At 40.2% G+C, this 26,034-nt stretch overlaps 1 protein-coding gene across 2 annotated transcripts; it reads left to right on the top strand.

Moving 5' to 3' along the window:
* The first annotated feature begins 9,516 nt into the window (after nucleotides 1-9,516).
* LOC307253145 (protein NLRC3-like) lies at nucleotides 9,517-25,826 on the top strand. 2 transcript variants are annotated; one of them, XM_080031032.1, is made up of 12 exons: nucleotides 9,517-9,647; nucleotides 14,304-14,441; nucleotides 14,569-14,706; nucleotides 15,411-15,625; nucleotides 18,112-19,909; nucleotides 20,048-20,224; nucleotides 20,585-20,761; nucleotides 21,179-21,352; nucleotides 22,433-22,606; nucleotides 23,225-23,398; nucleotides 24,702-24,875; nucleotides 25,124-25,826. In XM_080031032.1, exons 2-12 carry the CDS (start codon nucleotides 14,311-14,313, stop codon nucleotides 25,140-25,142), a joined length of 3,351 nt encoding a protein of 1,116 aa, XP_079887158.1. In that variant the 5' UTR covers nucleotides 9,517-9,647; nucleotides 14,304-14,310; the 3' UTR covers nucleotides 25,143-25,826. The 2 variants fall into 2 exon arrangements, with proteins under 2 accessions (XP_079887158.1, XP_079887159.1); XM_080031033.1 differs by lacking the exon at nucleotides 9,517-9,647 and adding an exon at nucleotides 12,561-12,674.
* The last annotated feature ends 208 nt before the right edge of the window (nucleotides 25,827-26,034 follow it).

Here is a 26,034-nt window from a genome sequence, read left to right as displayed (position 1 = left end):
GAACGCTTGATCCATCCCTGAGAAAACTGTTTTTCTAATAGGTAAATTACAACATGACAGGGGATGTCACAGTTTAATTTGTGCAATAAATGACATGTCTCTACCGTGGGCTTGCTTATAACCTGTGTGATCACATGACTTATTGTGTGGCTCAGCCTGTTGGACACCTTTCTTGTGATGTCACTGCATCCTCAGATTTTAGCTGAAGTTGGTGAGTTATAATAACTGATAAAAAATATGGGTAAAGGACAATGATATATCCTTGACAATGACAAAATCCTAAATGTCCTCTACATATTTGTGTGTATGTGTGTGTATGTGTCAGAGAGAGAGAGAGTGGGAGAGAGTAAAGGAGGGAGAGGTCAAAGCAGCCTGAAGGCCATTGTAAATTCCTCGCTGGCTCAACCAAAGACATTCTTCTCTGCTGTTTTTCTTTCTAATCTCAATGCTCGGATTACCAGCTAGAGGGCCCGACCAGATGAGAGGAGTACAGGGTGGCATGCACGCACGCACATGTGCCCAAACAAGCACAAACACACGCATACGCAAGCTTTTCCAGGCATGCACCACAAATTAGAAACAATGCAATGTCACTGGAGATAAAGGTGCATTAATTGAGATATCGGTTCCACCTGGCGTGTCTGAACTGACAGGAGCTAAAGTGTGGTCCCACACAAATGAAATAAAAACACACCAACACACTGAAGTCATTACCCGAGAGCTTGTTTTTTTGAAATCCAAAGAAAACACCCCCCCCCCCCTGTGGAGAGCACTGAGAGGATTCCCACATGACTGTCACACAAAACCAGAAACACACAATCTATTGGTATTTGAATCTTCTCATAAAAGCCTTTCCAGATGTGCCCAAATCAGCATCACTGGAAGGACGTCACTCTTTGGAGATTTACTTGATCACAGTCAGTTACGTAATTGGTAATACAAATAATGAAAGGCTGCCTGGTGATGTTCATTTCCCCATTTGCAAAGCAAGCAAAGTGGTGTTGCCAAAGTGTGAAGTCTAACAGAGGGGCAGAAAGTAAAATTCACACCAAATAGTTTCAAATTATAACACATAATTGTGATTATCCATCGAATGAAAGACAATAAAATATCAAGCTCTATATTTTTAATTACATTTTATATAGAAAATAAATAAACCTGCTTACCGTATTGTTCCTTCTGTAAAGGACAGGTGGTGTGTTGGTATTTGGTACACGCTTAAATTATTGTATGCAGCCTATATATGGATTTGTTTTTGTAAATACAGTAAGTAAAAATATTTAAGTAAAACACCCTTTGTATAGTTGGCTTCTTGTGGTTGGACAATGATAAAATATTTGAGATGATTTTTTCAAACCCTAACCCTTCCGTTATTTAGCCTAAACTCACTGACATTAATTGGGTGGACAAAATACTTGAAATACACTGTAAGAAATTTCCCTGGAAAAAAACATTAATCAACTGGCAGCAGGGTTGCCATTTTAATACTGTTAAATGAACATTATTTTACTGTCACTAAAATTGACAGGATTATACTGTTAATGAAAAAAAGGGATGAACCTGGACTAAATGTTTGTTATGTTGCTGTTTGCACCGTGAGTGAAGGGGATGTTATATTTCATTGGGCAGATGTGTTTCATTCCATATGTAAGTTTACTATGTCCCCTATTTGTTCAAATGCTAAACACAGAGATCAGCTTCTGTTTGTTACTTCAAGACACTTGTCACAATATATCAAGTTCAATGGAATGATTAATTTATATTGCAAATTGTCTCCTGAGTTGAACTAGGGATCTTGCTTAAGATTTCCACAAACCGTTTGTTATAACCAAAAATAACGGTTAGTTCACACAAAAATGTTTTATTTAAACAAAATGCATAGTGACGTAATGGAGTGAAACATCCCCTTTACTGAGGGTGCAAATAGCAACATACCAAACGTTTAGTCCAGTGCAAGTCATTGTGGGAAAGGGGGCGTCTCTACAATACACTTTGTTGTGCTTACTTGATTTATCGAAGGCAATCCGTTTCCTTCATTCTACTGAGTAAACATAACTTCAGACTAACTTGGTTTAATTATGTTAACTGCACTTTCGATTTCCAAGTAAATATAACTCAACTTTAAGTAAACTTAACCAGAGGATATAAAGTAAACAACACTTATTAGTTAAGATGTGGATGGATGAGGATTAATGAAGAAAATTGTATAAGCTTCACATGTGCAGGCAGCTCATGTCAAGTTGTCCCTTCTAAGTTTGATGGTAAATTAACAGCAAAGTTCAGTATTTTTGAAAAACATTACCATTCCGTAACATAACAGCAAAGGACTGTCATTTAACAGACTGCCTTTTATATTAACAGTTAAATGCTGTTTTTATAAATAACAGGTTAATGCTGTTGAAATCCTGCTGTAAATTTACAGCAATTGTTTACAGTGTACCTGTCAGTTTGTCAGCAATACAATTCAACGGTTGTGCAAACTACAGCCTCTAATCTTACAGTTAAATCAACACCTATTCAAAACAGTTTCCCAATAGATATGTGCTAAAAGTAAATAAATATTATGAAATGTAGTTACTGTAAGAACAGCTGTTCTGTTTGACAGGATGTTGTGACTGTATCAAACAGTCTCCATGGTTCAAAATACAATATGTCATAAGAACCAGAGCATAGCACCGCCTTATGAAAAAAAAAATTCTGTAAAGTTTATCAAACTTAAATGACAATATCTTTACTTTGGATGATAAATATGCCTCTTTTCTGGTGCTTACTTTCATACAACTAACTCCCCAAATTACATAGTTAGAAGGAGCTTGTGGATTTGGGTTTACAGGGGCTTCAAGCTACCAGCTGTGCGATGTTACAAACAGCCTGTCTGTTTTTGGATTACTTGAGATCATTTTTCCACATTGCTGGCATCAACTATAAAGTGCACAACTCAATGCTGTTTCTCCATAACAACTGCACATTAACAGAAAGAAGTCTTTGGAAAACGAAACAGAGACATGTTTGAAAAATGACTACTTCTACAACATAAAAAAATATACCTTGGTTGGAAAAGTTGGCTTGATTATCAAATTAAAGGGTGGTTGTAATAAAATTGCGCCGTGTGCCAACAAGCGACGCTTAGGGCAAAGAGACAGTGGTGAGAAACGCATGCAGTGTCATGAGATGATAATGTAATGTAACTCTATTTAAACAGGGACAATGTACAAAAGGAACATTAACCTTGTTTAGAGCCAGGAGAGATGCATTGTACCAGGTTTTAGCAAACTGCTATTTTTTCAACCTGTAGTACCTGGACAGGTAGATAAGCAGGGTGGAGGGGTAGCCATGTGTAATGGAATCACAAGACGAAAAAAACAGATAATCAGAATCAGATTCAGAATCAGATAACGTAAAAGAATCCTTTAAGAATGGATATATGAGGTTTTTGGAGATGTTATTATGTCAGTAAAATTCACATCTTTGTATTGGTATCAACAACAATGTTCATTTCAACCATGTCACCATAAAACATGAAGCCCCCCCTGGCATTACAGGAAGTGTTATTGACTGGTGAGTGTGATTCTAATGTAAAATAACTGAAAAAAAAATCTTGTATCACTTTCGTCACTCTGTTCCTTTCGACCATCATCAGCTCAAATAAATGGCAGTTTAGCGTGACAGCACTCACCTCAGCCTATTTCATCGTTTCCAAAATGAACTGTTTTTGATGATACTCTATTCTCACCAAGGAGCGTTGAATCGATCCGAATAAATCTCAATCACCAATTTCAGAGATAGGGGCTACATGGTTTTCAATGGAGAGTGACACACTTTTTGAAGAAAGAGGCCCAAATGGCAGAGTGAAGTTTCACCAGCCACTCATGCACACACCTAGCCTGGAAATCCAGACCCTGATATCTTGAACGATAGAGGGTCTGGCCACGATCAATAGTAATTTCCAACCCTAGGGGCGGCTCCTACTCGTGCATTTCAAATGCCACTGCACGCAGTTGGATAGCACTACAACCAATCAGAGCGATGCACAAGGTGACGTAAGCCCTGTTCGTTTAGCGAACAGCTGTTAAACTGTTAAATTAAACGTTTGCCGTGTTCGGTCGGCAAAACAGAACATTCCACTTACTTGCTAATGAAATATTTGAGTGCCGTCTTCCAAATCGTAAAGGGTCGAGGCCAAAGCAGTCTCAAACTCACACAACATATCCGCAGCCATCTTTGATGTTTACTATCATGGCTTCGACGCATGCACGTCACTGTCGTCATCCGGTTACATCCTCCCCAGAGTACCATACAAAGGGCTCTGGCGCGCCCATATTAGATAGAACCAATTGAAACGTGAGCCAAAATTTCTGGTCTTTTTTAAAAAGCTTCAACGGAGAGTTTCCAGACCAACAGGCGCAGCAAATTTAATTTGCCAGCGCCTAGTGGCAGCTCTGGGAATGCCAGGCCAGCACACACCCACACACCCTCAGATCCCAAACAGCTGGGTAAATCTTTGTCCTGGTGACAACAGATAGTGATTTTTTCCAGTACAGTAAAAAAACCAAAGCATCCAGCTCTGAGCAGATGGCACCGTTGTACTGTAATAGGTTGCACCTCATATATATTTTTTTAAAGATATTTTTTTGGCATTTTTATGCTTTTTTGATAGTGTAGAGACAGAGTTGAAATGGGGCAGAGAGGGGAGTGACATGCAGAGAACGACTGGAATCGAACCCGGGTCCGCTGCTGGCCGAGGCCCATGGGGGGAACGCCCTACCAAGCACCTTATATCGTTTTTAACCCCTTCTGTAACTACTCTGGAATAAAAATAATTTGAGGTTTACCATTTGTTCCGTAAAACATGCCATGTCATACTCCCACGTCTGCCTTCCTGTACCTTCCCCCCTTTTTGGCCTAAGCTGCAGCACTAAAGGACACACAACTGATCAACCCCAAAGTAGCACCTTACATCAGAAGGTGGCAGAAGGGGCCGGCAAAGGAGATAAAGTATATAGTAGTTAAGTAATTACCCACAACTCAACTCAGACCCCCACCCTGTCGGCATAGCTCAGGCTCGGCTCAACCAGCATGAGTCCTCACACCTCAACAGGTGTGAGGAGAAGAAAGAGGGAAAGGGAGTGAATGATGAAAAGAAAGGGGAGAGGAAAAACACAGTGTCTGAGCACCTGTTTTGGGACTGCTATGCCTTCCTTTTGCGGGCCAGGGCTTGCACTGCCCCACCCAAAACAACACATTCATGTCTCACCGCCTGTTCAGCTATGTGAAGAGGACCGCGGTCAATTTTCAGATGTTAGCGATAAACATAAAATTGGAAGAAAAGTCAGGTAGGACTAGTAATTAGTACGTACGGCCAGTAATTACTGAAGGTTAAGGCAATGAATCAACTCCAGTTGTAGGCCCCCGGAGATTTTCATTTTGCCCCACGGTGGCTTACATGCATTAGGTGGAGATGTGTCAAAGAGTGCTGCTGGGAAGTTGAGCATTTTCTGCTTCAGTGCTGTCAACAATACCAACTTTGAAAAAGTCTGACGGTCAGCAGTTTGATATTTCAAAGCAACATGAGACAACTGAAATGGGACAAAGTATTTTTCGCTCCAAAATGCAGGTGTATCCGTCACAAGATGTTTTAATGTTCTGATGGTGAAATATTAGCACTCAAAAATGTTGTTCCCAAAAGAAATACATAAAAAAACACACAACTTTGTGATACTTTCTTTCATCCTGTTGATTCCCTGTGTATGAATGACCTGAGCCCCCATGAGGAGCAGGTGCTGCTTTACCTATTCTAAGAGTATTCTCCACATCCACACATGCATGGTCCGGTCATCTGATCCGCCCACTGCAAGGGATCACAGTAAAAAGCATATCAAGGGTCTTGAGGTTCCTTGCACCCCATCCTATAATGCCCCTCTTCAAATGTTACACACACACACACACACACACACACACACACACACACACACACACACACACACACACACACACACACACACACACACACACACACACACACACACACACACACACACACACACACACACACACACACACACACACACACACACACACACACACAATAACAGCATGCCTACAGAGCTCACTGAGGCTCATTAACCTCTTGGTGGGGGGTGGGGGGTCAGGGGCATCAAAGTGGCAGGATCACTGCAGACTCACCCAGCAATCCTTCCATGGGGGTCTGGAGCCGCAGTGTCTCACCCCCTAATGAGAGGCCATGACACGCACACATCCACACACAGTTTGACCCCTCAGGACCAGCTGGAAAAAAAAGAGTCTGACATGCCTGTCCCAGCCTTCCTCCTCCCCCATTCCTCTCCCAAACTCCACAAATTTCTGCAACAGGGCAGTGACTCGCATGCAGTCACCACTGGCCGGGCCGTGTCTAGCAAATATAAATCCAGAACGATAACAGTAAAAAAAGCGGAGAACAGAGACGTGGCACGCACACTATAGGATTTAATATTACGCTGTAAATACTGATTATTGTCATAATCAATCTCCCTGCCAATTGTTTTTCTCGATTGAAATGTATGGCTCATAAAATGCCAGCAAATAATTAAAAGAAAGAAAATTCCTAAAGCCTAAATTACAATTTCAAAACCCCCAAAACTATCGCATTGGACAAAAAGGCTGCAAATCCATTTTGAATCTGGAGCTGGGGAATGTTTGGCAATGTTTGGCAAGAATGTTGTCGTCACATTGATGAGTACCATAATGGAAACAAAACAGTTGCCAATTACAGTTTCAGTGTATAATTTCTAATTTTATGTCCAATATTAAACTCTATTTACCCTAGCTTTATACAGCAGCAATTTTGCTTGTTGGGCTTGACATATTGATTACCAAGGCAAGCAGGGAGGAGCCAGATTCCAGTGATTTATTGCAACCAGAATGGGATTAAATGTAGCTTTATTGAAGTATTATAAATAAGGGACTGATAGACAGAATTAAAACAAAACAAAATCACGGCTATGGGACAGTCTACACAACTGATGGGAAGTGGCAAACGGACTGAGGCATGTGAGAGGGAGAGGGTGTGAGTCAGGGAGAGAAAGGGAAGGGAAGGGAGGGAGGGAGGGAGGGAAGGGGGCTTTGGAATAGCTTTCTGCCAGAAAGGCAAGTGCAGCGGCAGCAGGGTGAAGGAGGGTTGCAGGGTCGAGGGAAGAGGCACCTTGCAACAGCTGGTCTCAATTATCCGTGGAGGGGCTGCTGAGTGTACAGGAGCATGTGCGTTTGCAAGTGTGTGTGTGTGTGTGTGTGTGTGTGTGTGTGTGTGTAAGGTTGAGGCAGAACAGGGGGAGGGCTGAGACCACTGGCGCCAGGAGGGGAGCAACAGGTCAGGGAGGATGAAGATTATAAAAATACTAGCAGTCAGTTGGCCTTGGTCCTGCCGGTGCACAGCGTGAGTGTGTGTGGTGGATATGCCCTGCCTGCCACAGTGACACAGGATGTGGAGGGGAGTGTGTGTGTGTGTGTGTGTGTGTGTGTGTGTGTGTGTGTGTGTGTGTTTGTGTGTGTGTGTGCATGTGTGTGTGTGCCCACAGTGCACCAGGGCGGTGTGTTTCTGTATACATCCTGTGAGATAACCTTCCTGGTTAAATAACAAGAGCTCATCCCATGTTTTATCCAGTAAAGTGCAGAAAACTGAATGTTTCAGTAGATATGTTAAGAGAATTTCAATGAGAAACATAAATATATATCTCACCTAAAGCACAATTTGATTACAGACATTTCTTTGAAATAGCATTTAGTAATTATCAGAGTTTTTCATAGTATATCAATAAAACAAATTAATAAATAAAATACCAGTGCAACTGTGCAAATGTTTGCTTAATTCTGATGTAAAATACTTTATTTTAGAACATATACATTTGATCTATATTCTTATTGATGTGTAAACAACGAATGTTCAGTTTTGGAAGGGGATATTTATCTGTTCAATTATCTAAACGGTGTATCCGGAGTCACAGCAGAGGGCCTAGCTTTGGAAACATGAGTGTATGATGCCCTCTTGTGTTGAAGTTTTATAATGTGAGAATGAAACTGAGATAAAGAGTGTTATTTTCACACTACCAACCCTCTTATTATTGAATGTCTTGAAATTTCAATGGAGATGTCAGTACTACAAGAGCATTAACTCAAGTCTTATTCTTTTTTTAAACTTGAATTGCTGGCCCCTGCAACATAAAGTTTTAACCAAAGACCATACACTCCAAATATCACATATATAGGCCAGTGTTGGCCTGCACAGGGACCTGGTACCGTGGTGGAAAGAGAAGGTTACCCTAATGCTTAACTTAAAGTTAGACACTATGAGCAATTTACGTAAAAAAATGTTGAAGGTTGTTCTAATTTTAACTCCCCCATGCTCAGAGGTCTATCATATTATCAAATGCTTGCAGCATCACTGTGATAACCAGGCATCTCTAAAAAGTCCTTTAAAAAAAGTTTATTTAACGTAATAAGTAGGATAACTTTCTTTTTTTTTTTTTACCACTTTGTTTATTGATTTTTCACAATATAGCAAAACATCATTTTACAAATGTAACAATTTTTTTTTATCCCCAAAGACAAACAGACAAAAATAAATCAATAATCAATGATTATTATAATAACAATAAAACAAACAATGACAACAACAAAAAAGAAAAAGTGTGTGTGCACAGTTTGGAGTTATTGGGATCCATAGCAAAATACAAGTGAACAAAATAAAATTAAAAAATAAATGTGTACATCCTTAGAGCTGGTCAAGCAGATATGTAATGAAAGGCTGCCAAACATGGCTAAAATTGTCCTTTGAACCCTTTAAAGCAAATCTTAACTTTTCAAGCGTCAGAAATTGTAGTGTGTCCCTAATCCAGTGTTTAAAGGAGGGTGGAGTAGCCTGCTTCCAATTAAGTAAAATTAATCTTCTGGCTATAAGAGTGACAAAGGCAATACAGTTTGATTGTGCTCTAAGCAGATGATCACCCTCACATTGAATGCCAAAAACGGCTGTAAGAGGGTTCGGTAGGATAACTTTCTTAAACTATATAGGGGCACTTAATCCTAAAATAATTTCATGTTTAGGCAACTTTTTTTTAAATTAAACTATTATTATTATTATTATTATAAAACGTTTTTTTTTATTCCAAGCAGTCTCCCAATTTAAATAATTTGATTAATTTAACATTGTTTATATTTCAAATCTATAATTTGAATACTGAGCAGTGAGCACCATTTCTCGTTTCTTGCTTTCACTTTTGTCATTCTATTTTGAAAGCCGGTGCAAACCCCGTCTGTGGCCACTCGGATTAGGTGAACTGAAGGACAATTGCTCTTAAACATAGCCCATTAAATAGACTAACTAGTGAGCATGTTGTGTAAACGTGTCAGAAATACACGATAGCCTAAGATCACACATAGTCTACATTTCATTTAATACGCTTCTGTAGCCTACCGTAAAGATCCGAATACGGGGGCAAGAGGCAGTCATAGAGTACGGAAATTCGGTTTCACATGCCTGTCAACAGAAGTCGGAGAGCGCGTCTACTTCTGCATTTTTCTGGTCATGTGAGTAAAATGTGGGCATGTAGAGAAACCTGAATATAAAGGAAGAACTGGACCACGGCCAATAAAAGGTAGGTGATGGTTTCAGGTGTGTTCTAAAAGTAGGCCCTGCCGTAGGTATTAGGTTATTGAAGGTTATGCCTATAGGCATCTGAGCCTCAAACACACCGGACGCGGAAGCGCGAATGCTACGTGATTTTTAGCCTACTTGTATAGATAAAGGTTAAAAATACAAATAAAACACAATAATAACATGCAATCAATTTTAATTATTTTGATCAGTATTTCCTTCCAGTCTTGTCAACACGATAATCATGTAGGCCTATGACCAGGGGTGGACTGGGACAAAAATTCAGCCCTGGCATTTTTGGCCAAGGCAGCCCACCATGATTATTTATACGATATGTGGAGGCAGGGGCGTTGCTCCAAATTCTGGGCCCCTATACAGGAAGTCCTGATGGGCCCTCTGAGAGGCGGTCTTACAATACAAACATGTAAAAGCTATGTTTGTCTATAGTCCAAAACGTATGAGTGACTGGTCACTCTCTGAGCCAGATAACAACACAATGTTTCTATTGATGAATGACCAAATCATTACGCGTACTTGAACACAACCCCTGGTCTAATGACTCTTAATAACCATGCACACACACAGTGTTTCTCACAGGAATTTGAGAGACTGTGTCGTGGACCCTGGACCTTCTAGAGCAGGGGTTCTCAACCTTCTGCAAGCTGGGCCCCCCCAAAGCTGGGTCATTGCAGTTGGGCCCCCCCACCGACCCTGACAACCCCCCCTCCCCCCCGTCCCCCCCCACACACACACACACACACCACCCTACACAGATAGATAGATAGATAGATAGATAGATAGATAGATAGATAGATAGATAGATAGATAGATAGATAGATAGATAGATAGATAGATAGATACTCTATTATTGTTATTATCACAAGGGCTAGGCCAGTGGTGCACCTTTGAGTTGGGTTTAGGGTTGGGGTCCGGAAATTTCTTATAATTTAACGTTAAATTCTGGTGCACTTTTATGTGACACTGAGGAAATGTTTTTTTTTTAAATCTCCTTAGAAGAGAAGAAAATAGTAGCCTAAATAGAACATACACAGAATACATTCTACAATAGGTATACCTGTTATGAAAAAGCTTCACAAAACAAAGTCTATGATCAATGGGAAACACTGCTGTCTGACAACCCAGTTCAGAGAATGTTTCAACTATTGAGTCTTGGATTTGGAAAGTGGCCAGATTTAGCTCAAAATGCTACCTGCGATTAATGTGCTGTGCAGCCTGAACGCGGAGTTGTGTGTGTCTCAGTGGCGATTCCAGGAAATTTTGACTGGGGGTGGCCAAGGTGGGCCACAGAGCTAGAGTGGGGTGGCCATCGCACCCCTGAATTAATAGCATGTGATATGCTGTAACCAATTCAAAGATGATTTATAATCCCAAATGCCCAAATCATGTTAGTATCCATTGTAATGTTTGTCAGAAAACTAAACCCCTGAAGGGGGGTCTGGGGGCATCCCCCCCCCCAGAAGATTTTTTTGTGTTTTTAACATGTAATCTAAGCATTCTGGTGCATTCTGGCGAAGATAATAAAGGAAAAAGTCAATATTCATTTCAGTTCAGATGAATAGTAAAATTAGCAAAACAACATAACTTGCTAGCAGCCAGATGCCTAACAACTGGACAGAGGGACGGATGACAACTAGCTTTTGACCAAATATCTTGCTAAAAAAATAAACCTTTATTTATGAAATTCTGCCCTAAGAACATGTTACACTTGCTAACTACAAACTTAATTTTTTTTATTCAGATTTCAAAAATCTGCTGGGACACGTGCCCATACACATGCATGGGTGGCACACATGTCACAAGCACACTTATGCTGTTTTCAAGACCTTTGCTGACCAGAGACCAGTTCTAGTGGCCACAGTCCTACCATTAATTCAGTACTTGAAAATTGCAAACTGATCTCATATCAGTGGATTGGAGTGTTTGTGTGATGAACTTGGCAACTACCTATCAAAAAAAGTGAAGTTTTTTTTTTTCATCCCCCTCGCGCCCCCCCGGTAGAGTGTCCGCGCCCCACCGGTTGAGAACCACTGTTCTAGAGGGGTCCGGGGGAATGCTCCCCCGGAAGATTTTTTTTCAAATGTTAAAGTAAAATTCATCAATCTGGTGCACTTTGAAGAGAAAACTAAGGATAAATCAACTGTTTCCTATGTAAGCTATTTAGTAGGCTATTATTTGCTGGAATAATGTATAGACACAGATGACCAAAAAGCAGAAAGAAGAAATGTACATGTTTAAAAAATCCAGTCAGCTTCGGGAATTTTTTTCCTTTGTTTGTATTTTTTAATGGCCCAATATAGGCCCCTGATCTTCGTAGCCCCGAACAATGTTATTTAAAAAATAACATAAATGTACTGACGAATGAAAGGCCCATGAAATCTTTTTTTTTCCCTAAATAACGTTTTTCTGGGCCTTCAAAGATCAGGGGCCTATATTGAGCCAGTAAAAAAAAGAATAAAAAAAATGTTTTGGGTGCAGCCCCCCTCTGCCTTGGGCCCCCCAAGCCTGTCCGCAGTCCGACGGCCCTGAACGTAACTGACCATCGTCAGATGCTCATAATTACCGAGTAGAAGTTGAATGCATGATAATACAATTTAATGCAGCCTCTGAATGGGCGGCCCTCTGCTGTGTGTGTGATTGGGCCAGGCCCAGCCTAGAACCAATCATAATGAGTAATGGCCTGGGACAAAGTTTTATTTAACTTTCAGGTGAAGTTGACAGCCTGCACGCACAATTATATGTCCATGGCACTCCCGAGAGGGAAGGGCCCTCGGCCCTCGGCTGTGTGACTTGGCCGGGCCGGGCCGAGTCACACAGCCGAGGGTCCATAAAAAAAAAAAAAAAAAAAAAAAAAAGATTTTTAATTTTTTTTTTTTTTTTTTTTTTTTTTTTTTATAAATGGACCCGGCCCGGCCCAAAATGCCTGCCGGCCCACCGGGACGATGCCCGGTATGCCAGATGGCCAGTCCACCCCTGCCTATGACTAATTGAAAACATTCAACAGGACAAAGTAGGCTAAAATAACTTTCGTTTTAATCATGTTGTATATCACTCACTCTTGTCCATAAGTAGGCTAGCCATTTTTTGTTTATATTTGTAGCCTATCTGCATCATTTCAATTGTGTCAATATTGTTTTCCTGTTATCAGGAAGTTCCCAGAAAAAAAAGGTTATGTTAGATAAAATGTATTTCAATGATGGGCTATGTTATTCATCACTCTCAATGTTATGGCAGTAGATTATTTCATTTACATTTCTGTACATTTTAGGGTGGTGGTGTAGTTTTACTAAGGTTAAAACTTAAGCTTAGGGGGTTGGGGTTAGTTAATTACCACACATTAAGCACACAATGCTGTCCCACACAACTACTTCATTAGGATCCAGTTGCACAGGTTGTTACCTTATTTCAATTTCATTAACAGCCTAATCATCACTAAATAATATAATTAAGTACAGGCTGCTCAAGTATTGAGGGCCTGTAACTTATTGTTATCCACCATACTTCTTCTTCTTCTTCTTCTTCTAGTTCTTCCTTCCCTTTTTTCTAGCTCTATCTCCTCCCACACGTTACACTTATAAATGCGAACATTTCACAGAACGTGCGTCCCCACCTCCCCATCCCAAGGGCAAGGGGTGTGCTATTATTCAGTTTTTTTGATTTTCCACACAAGGCGGCGCTGTTATTAAGCCCCGACTGAAAAAAGTTTGAGAGGCCACGCCCCTCACAACGTAACTCCGATTGACTAGAAATTTCATACACAGGTAGGCCTACTTGAGGGTGCTCTACAGAAAAGCCTCTGGGACCATATAAATCCGCCTGGAAATATTTTTTGCTAATTAGCATAAACTGAAAAACAGGTTTTAACCAAAACTTTCTCAAATTTCACTTTACTGACACCAAATTTCTCACAAAGCTTTTGGGGACTAAGATACACTTTTAAAATCTCTGCGGGATTTTAGTTGTATATGCTGCTGAACTGACCAAGTGTTTGCAAGTAGACCTCATATGAAGACAGACAACACCCACTGTGATGAAAAAAACATTGTTTTGTGGAAAGAAGTGTTGTTACAACAATTCAAGATCAGTTTTGGTGATAGGTTGTTGATTTTGACCATATTAAATCAACACAATGCATATTTGTCCTACTTTACCTGATGTCCCACATTACCTGAACTCTGTAGCCTACCGTAGCCAACATGCCCGAAAGCTGTGACCCATCAGAATGTGTGACCCTCGGTGTTGTTAACCAACTTTTTTCAACCAAATTGTATCACAGGGAAATGTCGGTCCACAGCTAAAAAAATGTGAGAAAAAAACGTAACAATCTTTCAATGACATTTCTGTTAAACTAGCAAAGGCATAGGCCTACGTTTTGCGCTGTGGACCAACATTTTTACCATATACTGTGGCCTATATAAAGGGTTTTTAAATAGCATATTCGCTATGAGACTGCATTGATAAATAACAGCACCCTTTAGGGTCACACATTCTGATGAGTCACAGCTTTTGGTGTAACACCGGCCTGCCCTAAACGCGTTATGTCTACACTGGCAGCAAAGAGGTCCTTTCATAATATCATTGTAAGTGACAGGGGACAAAATCCACAGTCATCATTATGTGCTATTGACTTTTCTCTTAGACTAAGGATGAGTGTTAGAGGGGAGGATGGGGAGGACAGATCAGAGTCTCCACTCTCCAGCTGTCTGTCTCTGAAGAGTGACCAGTCCAAAGAATTTCCTCTTACCTTCAGTAATGAACCTGGACTCTTGGACATCAAGTAAGAGTTTACCTTATTCTTGCAGCCTTTTGAAACATATCAATCAACCTTTTATGTACAGCATGTTTCCTTTCACCCCTGCATGGATGCTGTTGTGCAAACATTGTGTTATTGACTTTTCTGTCAGACCAAGGATGAGTGTTCGTGGGGAGGACAAGGAGGACAGAGCAGAGTCTCCACTCTCCAGCTGTCTGTCTCTGAAGAGTGACCAGTCCAAAGAATATCCTCTTACCTTCAGTAATGAACCTGGACTATTGAACATCAAGTAAGAGTTCTCCTCATCCCCCTCAAATGTCTTAAAATCATTGATCATCTTCTTGGTTTTGCTGACTATCAATAATTCCACAATGCTTATGGGAAACAAACGTTTATTGTGAGGAGAAAGGACAGGAAGAGGGCCATGGGGCCTTTTCAGTAGTAGTGCTGACATCCTAAAATTGTATTATTTTTGGCACAAATGTTTCATCATGGCAGGAACTAAGTAGGGAAACCCTACTGTGAATTCAAAATAGCATCATTATCTTTTAGGAGCAGTCACATTATCATTTTATGTAAAACATTAACTTGCCATCAACTACTGTCCCACTGTCCAACTATGGCTCTGAAATGAAAGAAACTGTATAGTGGTTGGTAGTCCCTGTTAGCATCACATTTGATCAAAAGGCGTACAGGAACAATGGATATTTTATGTATATTTTAACAGAATATGTTTTTGTCCTAAATCCACTCAGGCTATACTGAATGCTGTTTTAAGTATGTCATGAACTGATTTTTCCAGAAGAGGGAGAATACACAAAAAGTTTGAGGGGAAAAATAAAACAATTTATTTAATAAAGTGAAGTACTTAACAAACCCTTAATATGGGAACAATTTGTAACATCAGTAGTACTATGTGAATCGAAAAAATATTTGTGTAGGACGATGTTACATGCTAAAAGATTAAAAAAGAAAATACATTTATCTTCACAGAGAGAGGAAAAGGAATAGTGATGTTATGAAGGATCAGCTGCTATGCTGTGCTTTGTGCCAGGAGGTTCCGGAGGATCCACAGTCAACCAGCTCTGGACACTGCTGCTGCAGGCAAAACATTGTGTCAAACCCAGATAATTGTGAATCAACAGATTCCTCATGTCCCCAGTTAGGAAAAAGATCCAGAAAACATTCTGAACTGCAGACATCACCAAGTAAGTGCTGTGTCTAAAACAGAATGCATTGTACTGTATTATTATTATTTTGCATCACCTTATTCACATAAGAGATGTTTCAAAATATCATAAAACTAAACTTTTGTTCTATATTGGCGAACACAATAACCACAAACAGCCCGTTGCAACAGCTACAGTATGTTTACTGTAAATTCAAATGCAGCTAAGTTACAGTGTGGGACTTTAAGCATACTGTACATGAAAGTAAAAATTACATCAAAGAAAGTGGAAGGGTATGCTGTGGGGAGAGTCAGGTTTTTACATCTCAATCACATTTTCTATTAAAGACTACGTCGCTTTACGTTCATAATGACACTGACATGCATATACATAACATGCAATGCATTCTGTGGGTCTACAGTTACCCACTGTTTGAAACAGATGGCTAAGGTTTTTTAAGGAATTAATAAGGAGAATAATTTCCAGAGACATTAGTTGATAGTTACCATCCTCTTGGAACACTAGGTTAGAAGGTAAATTAGGAATTTGACTGACTCACAAGACAGGCAAGGATCTAAACTAGGAAAAGCAGAGTTATCAATCCATGGACCAGGCAGAAGATCAGGCAGGCAGAAAAGAGGCTTGAAAGCTAATAAGGCAGATGCAAAGTAGACAATCTGATACTGACTGGGGGAAAAAACTGTATGGTTAGAAGCACATACATACATGGTGGCTGGGGGATAGAACAAAAGTAAGAAAAATCTGAGGGCATCTGAGGCCTCATTTATATACTGTGCGTAGGATCCAACCTAAAACATTGCTTACTCACGAAAACCATAATGTGCATACGCAAATACATTTTTAGATTTATAAAACCATGTGGCGCTCACTTGTACTCAGTCTTCCCTTCATAAATACCCACCTGCAGTGAACTGTTGGGAGTACGCGTTACAAAAGTAATGCATTACTGTAATGCATAACTTTTTGGTGTAACGCGGTAATGTAAGGCATTACAAAAAAAAAATTGGTAATATTTTACTCGGTACAATCTCAGTGACGCGCGTTACAATGCATTTTAAACCCGAAACTAACTGGTGTGTTGTCCATAGTAATGAGAAATGGTCTATCGCCAATGACCACAGGGTTGCCTGAGGTTATTGTGGGAGCAATCAAAAATCAATTTGCTGCTACAATTGATTCCAAAGCTGCGCTACTGGCTTCCGTCTAACTGCCCAAGTTTAAGCTGCGCTGGGTAAAAGAGGAAACCAGAAGAGACCACATCACTTTCCTCCTTACAACGGAGTGCCGCTCCCTTACAACGGAGGAGCCTGCAGCCTGTGATACGCAGGTATACGCCGTATACCCACTGAAAGCTCCAGCATTTCAGTATGCCCACTATGCAAAATGACACGTAACAATTTCGATAGTGACATAACTCAACTGTCATACTTTCATTGATAAATTCAACCTGTGCGCTGTGTCCCTGTGGAAGTCGCAACGGACTCATAATAGCCATACGCCCTATGAAGCCCAGTGTAAGGATGGGGTGTGAAGTAGCAGCAAGTAATACGTCCATAGTACAGAGATGAGCGGGACCCGGCTCACCCCCACGGCCCGTTTCATTGTGGACTGTTGGGTAAAATAAAGGGCGAATGTCCAAACCGAAAATACTGGCAGTGCGACGCAAGATTCAGCTCAGTAGGCCTAGTCCCCTCGGGAAATGCGCAGGGTGCTGTCGGAGTGCACCAATAGCACACAGGGAATTATTTTCTCCCAGTGAGAAAAAAGTAATATTCTCTGTTTGCATAACCCGTTAGAAATTCATATTAACTTTTGTGAGCACTGCAAGATCTGATCATCAGTGCAGCTTATGTCATGGAAGAGAGACGATAAAAACAAACACAACGGTATTTTACATTGAATCTTTTACACTATAATAGCGCTATAAGATGTAAAATATATAACCAAAACATGTCTAGACCTACTTGATGAGTAATTCAACCAACATCATAACTGCATGCAAAAGACTACAGTAGCCTATATTCGCAACTATAGGTAAGATTATACATATAAATGATGTAATACATTGGGTGCCAAGCATTTCATATATTAATATGTGTGTGTTTTTCTGATAACTGGGCTTTATTTTGTGGTGTTGCCATTGAATGTCGCTGATTCCCCAAGTTGGGAAAACCTTCCGGGAGATCTATACGCACATTTTTACGCATAGAATCTTTCTATAAATACCAACATTTGCGGTGAAAAGGGCCTACTCACATTTCACCCGGGTTGACGCAAGATTTTTAAATGAGGCCCCTGTGGACAGTTAGAGAGGGACTATCAAAGGGCTAAGTGAAGTGGGAATGTGGCTGAAAGTAGAGACTGACAGGCAGAGTGCAAGAATAAACTCAAGCAGACATTGTGACATGTTGACATTACCTTCAAAGTTAAGAGTGATTTATTTTGGAGATAGGACTACAGTGTATTTCTTTAACCCTCTGTTCTGTTTTTTGCTGATCTTTCAGTTGCTGACAGTCTGCAGGATGTTTTAGACAGTCATAAGATGAATCTGAGAAGAAGATGTGAATTTGCAATAGAAGGAACTGCTGAAGCAGGACCTCAAACCCGACTGAACAGTATCTACACTGAGCTTTACATCACTGAAGGACAGTGTGAAGGAGTTAATATCCAACATGAAGTGTGGCAACTTGAGACACTATTCAAATTGGAGGCCCTGCATGACACTCCAATAAAATACCATGACATCTTTAAAGCCTTACCTGGCCAAAAGAGAATCATCAGAGTAGTTCTGACGAATGGCATTGCTGGCATTGGTAAAACCTTCTCAGTGCAGAAGTTTGCTCTTGACTGGGTAGAAGGCTTAGAACATCAAGATATCAGCCTTGTGATTCTACTTTCGTTCCGGGAGCTGAACTTACTCAAAGAGAAGCAGTACAGTCTTCTGGGGCTGTTTCATGATTTTCATCCTACACTCCGCATGATCACAGCAGAAAGGCTTGCTCTCTGTAAAGTTTTGTTAATTTTTGACGGCCTGGACGAAAGCAGACTTGTTTTGGATTTCCAGAACAATGAGTTTGTTTCTGATGTCACCCAAACATCATCAGTCAGCATGCTCTTGACCAACCTAATCAAGGGAAATCTGCTTCCCTCAGCTCTACTTTGGATAACTTCCAGACCCGCAGCAGCAAATCAGATACCTCCCTCATATGTTGATAGGATAACAGAAGTACGAGGATTTACTGACACTCAGAAAAATGAGTACTTCAAAAGGAGATTTAATGATGAAGTAGTGTCTGACAAAATCATCTCAAACATCAAGGCATCCAGGAGCCTCCTCATAATGTGTCACATCCCAGTTTTCTGTTGGATCACTTCTACAGTTCTGGAGCACACATTGGCAACAGACCTAAAAGAGCTTCCCAAGACTCTGACGCAGATGTTCTCGAACTTTGTGCTGTTTCAGTCTAAGATGAAAGCACAAAAGTACGAAAAGGGGCATGAGATGATCCAACAGGAGCAGATGCAGACTGACAGGGAACTCCTTCTGAAGTTGGGGAGACTTGCGTTTGAACATTTGGATAAAGGGAACATCATTTTCTACCAAGAAGACCTGGAGCGATGTGGTCTTGACGTCAGACAAGCCTTAGTTTTCTCAGGTCTGTGCAAAGAGATCTTCAAAAGAGAGTGTGCACTCTTTGAAAAAGTGATTTACTCCTTTGTTCATTTAAGTATTCAGGAGTTTCTCGCTGCTGTCTACATGGTCGACTGTTACCTAAACAAGAACATAGAAGTTCTGATGACATTCTTGGAAGAGGACTGGGACAGAAATAGCAGTGAACCAAGTCTGGATTACTTCCTCAGTAAAGTTGTGGAAAAATCTCTGAACAGTCGAAATGGCCACTTGGACCTGTTTGTTCGCTTCATACATGGCCTGTTATTGGAGTCCAACCATCGTCTCTTAGGAGGTCTGTTGGGCTGGACACAAAGCAGTCCAGGAAGCATCCAGAGAGTAATAAACAACTTGAAGAAGGTGAATGCTTATGATATCTCTCCTGACAGAAGCATCAACATCTTTCACTGTTTAATGGAGATGAATGACAACTCAGTGCATCAGGAGATCCAAGAGTACCTGCAATCAGACAGCAGATCACAGAAGACACTCACCAAGACTCATTGCTCAGCTCTTGCCTACATGCTGCAGATGTCAGAAGAGGTTTTGGATGTGTTGGACCTGAAAAAGTACAACTCATGTGATGGAAGACGGAGATTGCTCCCAGCTGTTAGAAACTGCAGGGAGGCTCGGTAAGTAAATATGTAAATACCAAAAGTGTAAAGGTATCTTTATACATGTTGACATTTTTATTTTTTATTAAGCTTGTGCTATGCACCGTTTCTGTTCTGAATCAGTTAATGCTGACATCAAATACTATGTATTTGCAGACTTTCTGAGTGTGGACTGTCTGAAGCGCATTGTGAAGTTCTTTCCTCAGCTCTGATGTCCAACCCCTCCCATCTGCAAAACATGGACCTGAGTGACAATGACTATCTTCTGGATTCAGGAGTTAAGCTGTTGTCTGTCGGACTCAAGAGTCCAAACTGTAGACTGGAGACTCTAAGGTTGAACAACTTTCAGGCAGTTCTGTTTCTTCCTGTCCTTATACTTCTTCCATCTTTAGGTTCTCATGTATTCACATTACATGCAGTGTGTATAGTAGTAATGCTATCGTAACAAAAATTTGTTTTAATGGAGTAGACACTTCGAATTTCTATTTGTAACCGCATTATAAATATTTCATGATTACATCAGTATAAGGCTTATATTAATTTGATCCACATAAACAAAATGGCTATTTTAATCGGTTAATTAGTCTGTTGATTAGAGCAATGTTAAGCTACATATATAGAACCAATTAGATTTGATTTAATAATCTGTTTTAACTATGTCCTTTTAACTATGTCCTGCATCGTGTTTTTTAGATTGAAGAGCTGCTGTTTGTCAGAAAGTTGTTGTGTTTCTCTGGCATCTGCATTGAAGGCCACTTCTTCTCACCTGAGAGAGCTAGACCTAAGTAACAACAACTATCTTAGGGATTCAGGGGTGAAGCTACTATCTACGGGACTGGAGAGTCCACACTGTAGACTGGAGAATCTGAGGTTAGACTCAATCTTATTAACTATGTGCAGAGATTAATTTTGTATGCTTACGGTTATTACACTAAATGTGGTAGCACAGATGCCTGGGCCATACTGGTAGTCTCTACTGGTCCCTTCCCAACTTCCTGTGGTGCTAGTCGATATTATTAACCTTCACATGGGAATAACATTCCTCATGCTATATATTTACATGGTATAACATTTTTTTTCAAACAGTGAGTTTTCAGTACTTGTACATTTTGTAATCTGGCACAATAATGTGTTTGAGTTGAGCATCCAAGTCAACATAACTCCATATTTGAACATCTACAGCTTAAATTCGATAATGAAACAGTCAATAGTTTAAATTAAATAATGATGAAACTCTAGCTAAAATGTTGCCCAATATAGCTACATGATGTATATTGCTTTTTCTAGATTAAGTTGCTGTGGGCTGTCGGGAAGTTGCTGTGCAGATCTGGCCTCAGCTATGAAGTCCAACCCCTCCCATATGAAAGAGCTAGACCTGAGTAACAACAAACTGAAGGATTTAGGGGTAAATCTACTGTCTGTTGCTCTGGAGAGTCCTCAATGTAGACTTAAGTATCTGAGGTGAGTCTTTTCTGTAGATCTTATACCCTTTACCGAACACATATTTGTTCCTAAAGCAGATGGTGACTGAAAGAAGTTCTATTTACCATAGACTTTGTCTAATAAACTCTAGAGACTTTCACACACAGATAACTGTGGAGCAGTTCAGTTAAATTTGTATTGTACTGATAGTACAAGTAGTAGTTCAAACGAGTAGTAGTTACCAACATATTGCTTAGGTGCGCAGAACCATTAGATTTGAGAGCCAGCAATGTTTGGTCAATCTACACCATCAATTTCCTATTAAGTTTGTTTTGTTTTGCTTGCCTGAATGTGTGACATTATAATATTACTCTGATAAAGCACTTTTCAACAAGGTTGAAAGTCGTCATCTCTGATCAGCTGTCTTTTTCAGAGTCTAATTGTTTGTCAGAACGACCAGTGTATACTTATGATCTTAGTTGTCTCCATACCCTCCTGTTTTCTTTTTTGCATCGTAGGTCCTCTTTTTTGAGGTGCCTGTAAAATAATAAAGCAAAGGTGATAAAATGAAACACACGTTTTGTAAAAAAAAAAAAAAAAAAAAAAAAGTCCTTTACACTCTAGACTTTCATGCAAAGTGTGTTACCTTTGCTGCCTTTTCCGCTTTTGCATTCAGTCAAAGGTAGGGTAGAGGGGGCCTGCTTGTGGCACTGTGAGGTTGAAAGGGCTGTGTTAGTGTTGCCTTGCTTGTTTATTTATATTTAGCTCGACAAACTTGTCAAAACTTTGTGTCAGTTTGGCATAATGGCATTTAAGTGTACGTCTTCCCCCCCTTTACATTGACGGAGCAATGGATACCAATTGCAAGTTTTAGTTTGGTTGGGACAGGCGCCCACAAAAATATTACAAGGCTTCTTGTAACCTTTCACTCCTTTAGTTCTGACCGCCAAAATATCAGGGTGGGATTAGGCCATTTATACAACAGTTCATGCACACTTTGTGTGCTGCTCCACAGGAGTGGGAAGGCAAGTGTATAAAGAGAGGACTCTGTCTGCTAATTAAAGTAGGTTTATAATCAGTCAAGTATATCAGATTGAATATTAATCCTTTCAATTACAGGTTTGATAGGTGTGGGCTTACTGAGAGCTGCTGTAGTATTTTGGCCACAGCTCTCAAGTCCAATCATTCCAGCCTGAGAGAGTTGGACCTGAGTAATAACGAACTGCAGGATTCAGGAGTGAGGCTGCTATGCACAGGACTGGAGAGTCCACACTGCAGACTAGAAGCACTGAGGTCAGTCATCATGTTTTCAGTTTAACAATAATATGAATATTAAATCATCATTAAACTGACAATATTTATATATTTTTACTTTATAGTAAAAACATCTTGAATACATATCATTGTTGAGCTACATACTTAAAACAATAACTTCACATCACATGGGATGAACAGCATTGTCCTCTTTGAACCCAAGTGACTCTTGAATGTGAAAAAAAAATCCTGAAACACCTTGTTTATTACAGTATAAAGTAGCAACACATTTTTGGGTCTGATACATTTTTTTTGTCTAGTTCAGTGTTTCCTTGTTAAAGGAGAATGTTTTAAATCTAGATTCTTGTGGCATTTTAGAGTTTGAAACATGCAATTTCTGGATGTTTCAGGCAGCATTCAGGGTCAGGGTCAGGGTCAGGGTAAACTTTATTGTCCTGTTAAGGAAATTTGTCTTGGGCATTGTGCTACATTTTGCTTAACCAGTAGACAACAACAATATGACACAGTAAAAACACAGTAAAACCTACACATTGGACAAAGCTAAAACAACAAGAACATCACACGGTAATAGTGTGATGTTCCGTGTGATGTAGTATATAATAGTTCTCTAATAACATGCATTACTCTTTTGTTTAGGTTGAGGCGCTGCTGGTTCTCAGAGAGTTCTTGTGCTTCCATAGCTTCAGCTTTAATGTCCAACCGCTCCAGTCTGAAAGAGCTTGACCTAAGTGAAAATGATCTACAGGATTCAGGGGTGAAGCTGTTGACTTCTGGATTGGAGAGTCCACATTGTAGACTGAAGACTCTAAGGTAAGGAATCTATATTCCCTCTACTTGAACTTAAGAAATAGTTAAAAACATGTGTTGGGGGGTAGGGGGGTTGATCTACTGTTGTGCTGATTTTGCAGTTAAACATGAGGTTCATTAACAACTGTTTATTGAGGTTTATTAATCTGGAGATGATAAATTGCCTAGAAATCAAATTACCTGTGGTGACAATTTGGGGGATATGAAATGCTTCATTTACATAGTCGTCGCTACATCACAAACATACCCAACTGGCCACTTTATTAGGTAGACCTTGCTAGTACTGGGTTGGACCTCCTTTGGCTTTCCAAACTGCCTTAATTCTTCGTGGCATACTTTCAGCAAGGTGTTGGGAACATTCCTCAGAGGTTTTTGTCCATATTGACATGATAGCATCACGCAGTTGCTGCAGATCTTGCGTCTGCACAGCCACAATGCAAATCTCTCACTCCACCACATCCTAAAGGGGCTTTATTGGGTTGAGATCTGGTGACTTTGCAGGCTATTGGAGTACAGTGAACTCATTGTCATGTTCAAGAAACCAGTTTGAGATGATTTGAGCTTTGTGACATGGTGCATTATCCTACTGGAAGTAGCCATAAGTTGGTTACACTGTGGTCATAAAGGGATGGACATGGTCAGCAACAATACTCAGGTAGGCTGTGGCGTTTAAACGATGTTCAATTGGTACTAAGCGGTACTTTGATGTTGCAACTCAAATCAAGACTCATCAGACCAGGCAAGAATTTTCCAATCTTCTATTGTCCAATTTTGGTGGGGTCTTCTGCTGCTGTAGCCCATCTGCTTCAAGGTTGGACTTGTTGTGCATGCAGAGATGGTATTCTGCTTACCCTGGTTGTAACGAGTGGTTATTTGAGTTGATGTTGCCTTTCTATCATCTCGAACCAGTCTGACCATTCTCCTCTGACAAGGCATTTTCGTCCACACAACTGCCGCTCACTGAATGTTTCTTCTTTTTCGGACCATTCTCTGTAAGCCCAATAGATGGTTGTGCGTGAAAATCCCAGTAGATCAGCAGTTTCTGAAATACTAAGACCAGCCAGTTTGGCACCATCAACCATGCCACATTCAAAGTAACTTAAATCCCCTTTCTTCCTCATTCTGTTGCTCTGTTTGAACTTCAACAAGTTGTCCTGTCCTGGTATACATACCTAAATGCATTGAGTTGCTGCCATGTGATTGGCTGATTAGTTACCGTATATGTGTTAACATGAAATTAAACCGGTGTACCTAATAAAGTGTCCGGTGAGTGTTTGTAAATATAATAATTCTGTAATCTCTGCAGGTTGATACGTTGTCGGGTTACAGGTGAAGGCTGTGCATTTCTGGCGGCTGCTCTGAAGTCCAATCCATCCCATCTGCAAGAGCTGGACCTCAGTAAAAACAACCTGCAGGAAACAGGAGTGAAGTTGCTGACTGATGTCCTGGAGAGTCCACACTGCCGATTGGAGACTCTCAGGTCAGTACTGAGTTTAAAACAGTCTATTCCTGTTTCAGTAGCATTTTCCAAACCAGAATTGGTTACATCCCAAATATTCTGCAACTACCTTAAGACCTTTTTGGCTTTATAATTGGCTGTTTTCTTTAGTGTACATCTGTGACAGGAATGTTGACTTTTGAGATTGCACAAAATAAAGATAAAGGAAAAACACTCAATCAGGCCAGAACATGTATGTGATCATTTTTGTGATTAAATCAACCCCACAGAACGGAAGAATTGGTGTAAACCTGAAGTGCGTCCATCTGACTAAAGTGATTCTGACAGCCGGCGCACACTCACTGCAATACTTGTGCACAAATGAGATGTGTTAATCAGTGAACTTAAGAGGTGCTGTTACATGGATTTTGTTACTGCCTGACACAACATGTCCCTATATAGTATGTTTTTATAACCATTGTTTCAATTATATGATTTTTAACTTTGAATATATGGAAAGTATAAAAAACATAATTATGCCTCGACAGGTCTGCTTAGAGTAAGTTTTACTATGTTTTTTTGTCTGGATCTTCAATTTATTGTATTGATGCCAGTGTGGAAATAAAATGTGCATAAACAGTTTTGAATAAGAAAGTTACAGATAATACTATGTTGTCCCTCAAGCACCTACATGCTAAATGTATCCAAACAGCTAGGTACTATTTTAATTGCTATATTAATGTTAAGAACACATCTCCGGGAACCTCAGAGCGCACCATATAGGCTCAGTCCTTGTTGTAGTGGTCGCATGTTCTAATCTGACCCGGGGACCTTTACTGCATGTCATCCCCCTCCCTCTCTCCCCGTTTCAACTCTGTACTCTTTCGTCTTTCCTCTCAACTGTCAATAAAATGTTAAAATACCTTTAAAAAAACACCCCACATCTCAGCGGCCTGTATCTCACCCATTCCTTGTGGGCCTAAGATGAAGTGAGACTGTTACCCGTCACATATTTGCCTGTCTTATTTTGATTGTGAAGCTATAGGATTGTAAAAAAAAAGCTATCTGTTAAGATTTGGGATTTTCTCATATTCACATTTTCAATATTGCAATAAAAAGCCACACAAATAAATCCAGGCATCATTCAGGACAAACCTTTACAGTAACGGGACATTTGTGACTTATTGGGTTATTCATGTAT

Source organism: Ammodytes marinus (genome assembly GCF_949987685.1).
Source record: "Ammodytes marinus genome assembly, chromosome: 7".
Classification (NCBI taxonomy): domain Eukaryota; kingdom Metazoa; phylum Chordata; class Actinopteri; order Uranoscopiformes; family Ammodytidae; genus Ammodytes; species Ammodytes marinus.
This window is presented reverse-complemented; position numbering and strand designations above follow the sequence as displayed.